Genomic DNA, 2508 nt, shown 5'->3' with positions numbered 1-2508 from the left:
GTGACCTGATGTGGAAGCCCTGCTTTGGTGCCCAGGTGTCTTTCTAGGCCACTTGGACCAGAGGGCTACCCCTTCCCCCTCCCCCACCGTTCCTTGACTAGGAGATGAGGCTCACAGGGCATTGTGAGGCGAGCCTCAGAGCTCCGGGGGCTGGGGCTTGAGAGGCTCAGAGTCCTCCTTTCTGGCCCCAGGCTTCAGAAGAAACACCTCCAGCAGGAGAAGGAGTGCCTCATGTCCAAGCTGGTGGAGGCGGAAATGGATGGGGCTGCCGCAGCCAAGCAAGTCATGGCCCTGAAGGATACCATCGGGAAGCTGAAGACGGTGGGTGGTAGGCAGAGCAACCTAGCCCTGCGACTGGGCCCCGAGAGGGGGCAGCCACAAGCGAGGGTGGGGGCTTTACGCAGTCATCAGGCTGACTTTATGACATCTCCAGGCGGGGGAAGGGCACATTGAACTCCTCAGTTCCCATCCCCCACCCTCAGGCCCAGGGCCAGACCCTTAAGGATGACCTCTGGTGGCCAGGGCCTCTGAGGAGACCTCGTCATGGGTCTCTTGGGATCACCCCACCATCTGATTCCTGCAAGTACAGCATCAGCCACCAGGTGGTGTCGTCAGCTTCCTCTAAGAAGCTTGCCTTGACTGCACTCACCCACACGGAGTTTCCCCACTATCGCTGTCGGCAGGCTCAGATCCTGCCCATCCTTCCAGGTCCCAGACCTCCCGGAATCCTGTCCTTGCCATCCTGACCCTGTACACAGCCCAGGTCTTTGCTGGGCTTCCGGGCACCAACCAGTACCTCTTAAGTCCTGGTGTGGCCTGCCTCGGCCGGCTCCTCCCTTCTCTCCCTGCACCATGTAAGGCTTCTTGCTGTCTTCCAGGAAAAACAAATGACCTGTACGGACATCAACACCCTTACGAGGCAGAAGGAACTTCTCCTGCAGAAGCTGAGCACATTTGAGGAGACCAACCGCACCCTCCGAGACCTACTGAAAGATCAGCACTGCAAAGAGGTGAGCTCCCGGCTCACATCCACCCCTAGCACCACATGCCCACCCCCTCTGAGCCTGTCTCATCTTCTGTGAACAAATAATACTCTTGGTGACTGACCTGAGAGGGCTGTCGAAAGATTTGACAAAATCATTCACATTGAGTGTTGGCCCCTGGTGGACGTGGAAGCTGGACTGGGCTGCACAGAAAGGACCCTGGGAGTCAAGAGAAGGGCAGTGGGGAGTCGGGGAGGAGTTCAGCCCATTCCAGAGCTCGTGCAGCGATACAGGGAGAGTACTAGACCTGAGTTTGGGGGAGTAGAAGAAAATCGAACTGCCAGCGGACACAGATTGTGTGGTATCACTTCATCTTCTTAAAAGATGGTCAGTGAAATATGTTTTATGTTAGAAAATGATTCTGAAAAGACTGACAACGATAAACATCTATCTTCCTGTTTGGTTCAAAGCAAAGGGTTACCAAAGATCCCAAAGTCCCCGTGCTGTTGAAATGATGACACTTTTCTTAGTTGAGTGTCTTTTTGTCCCGATATTGTCAACTTTTCTTGTTTTTACTTTTTAAAATTAATGTTTACAATGAGTAATGATATGTGGTGTTCAGCATTCCAAACAAAACCTTGTCCACATGGTTAAATCTCTCTTGTGTCTTCTTTGGCAATAACCCCTCATCTCCCTTCCTTCAGGGACCTTTATCTCAAATCTGATAGTTTTATCATTGACGTATATATCTTTAAGCAACATTTGGTATTGTTGAGCATGTTTTCAAACTTTACATAAATGGTATTATTCCACATATGTTCTATTGAGCTCACTTTTTTCACTCAATATTTTTATGAGATTGATCCTTTTTTTTTCCTTGTGGCTTAAGGTAATTAATTTTCACTGCTATGTCCTATCTTTATGACAATACCACAGTTTGTGTGTCCATTCTTCTGTTGGTGGAGACCTACTTTCAGATCTTTGCTATCACAGATGGTGTTATTTGAGCATCAGTGTACACTATCCCAGTGGGCTTGAGAGTTTCTAGACTATATTTCTATGAACTGTACTAGTTACAGAGAAATTATTTCCTTAAAATTGTAATAATTTTTATTTCTAGCTCAGTGTTCTCGGAAGGGTGGTTTTTACCTCTCTGATTTGTGGCAGCTAAAATGTCCTGCAGAAAGCCTCCTCTTGGTACATGCCCAGTGGTGTCTATTTTAGTTGCAAAACCTGGGACCAACCTTATTACCCAGAGGTTATGGGGAGAGTTTAAAAAGAATGCAGTGGCACGTTAGAGACAGAAAGCAGAGTAGAGGTGGCTGGGGAGGGGAATGGAGGCTGGCTGCTTAACAGGTCGTGGTGAGGACTGCCTCCGAATGTTCTGTATGCCACAGAATTTTATACTCAGTAGTTAAAATGGCACAGTTTATAAGTATTTTACCACGTAAAAAAAATTAATAACGAAATGTACCAAAAACCACTGAATTGTACATTTTAACACATTGTTTGCGGGTAGTTTTTA

At 48.0% G+C, this 2508-nt stretch overlaps 1 protein-coding gene across 1 annotated transcript; it reads left to right on the top strand.

Annotated features, from left to right (window-relative positions):
• Positions 1–169: 169 nt before the first annotated feature.
• On the top strand, positions 170–1153 carry LOC102769383 (outer dense fiber protein 2-like). The gene is made up of 2 exons (XM_006777796.2): positions 170–321; positions 879–1153. Exons 1-2 carry the CDS (start codon positions 232–234, stop codon positions 1080–1082), a joined length of 294 nt encoding a protein of 97 aa, XP_006777859.2. The 5' UTR covers positions 170–231; the 3' UTR covers positions 1083–1153.
• The last annotated feature ends 1355 nt before the right edge of the window (positions 1154–2508 follow it).

Source organism: Myotis davidii, unplaced genomic scaffold, assembly GCF_000327345.1.
Source record: "Myotis davidii unplaced genomic scaffold, ASM32734v1 C64409684, whole genome shotgun sequence".
Taxonomy (NCBI): domain Eukaryota; kingdom Metazoa; phylum Chordata; class Mammalia; order Chiroptera; family Vespertilionidae; genus Myotis; species Myotis davidii.
This window is presented reverse-complemented; position numbering and strand designations above follow the sequence as displayed.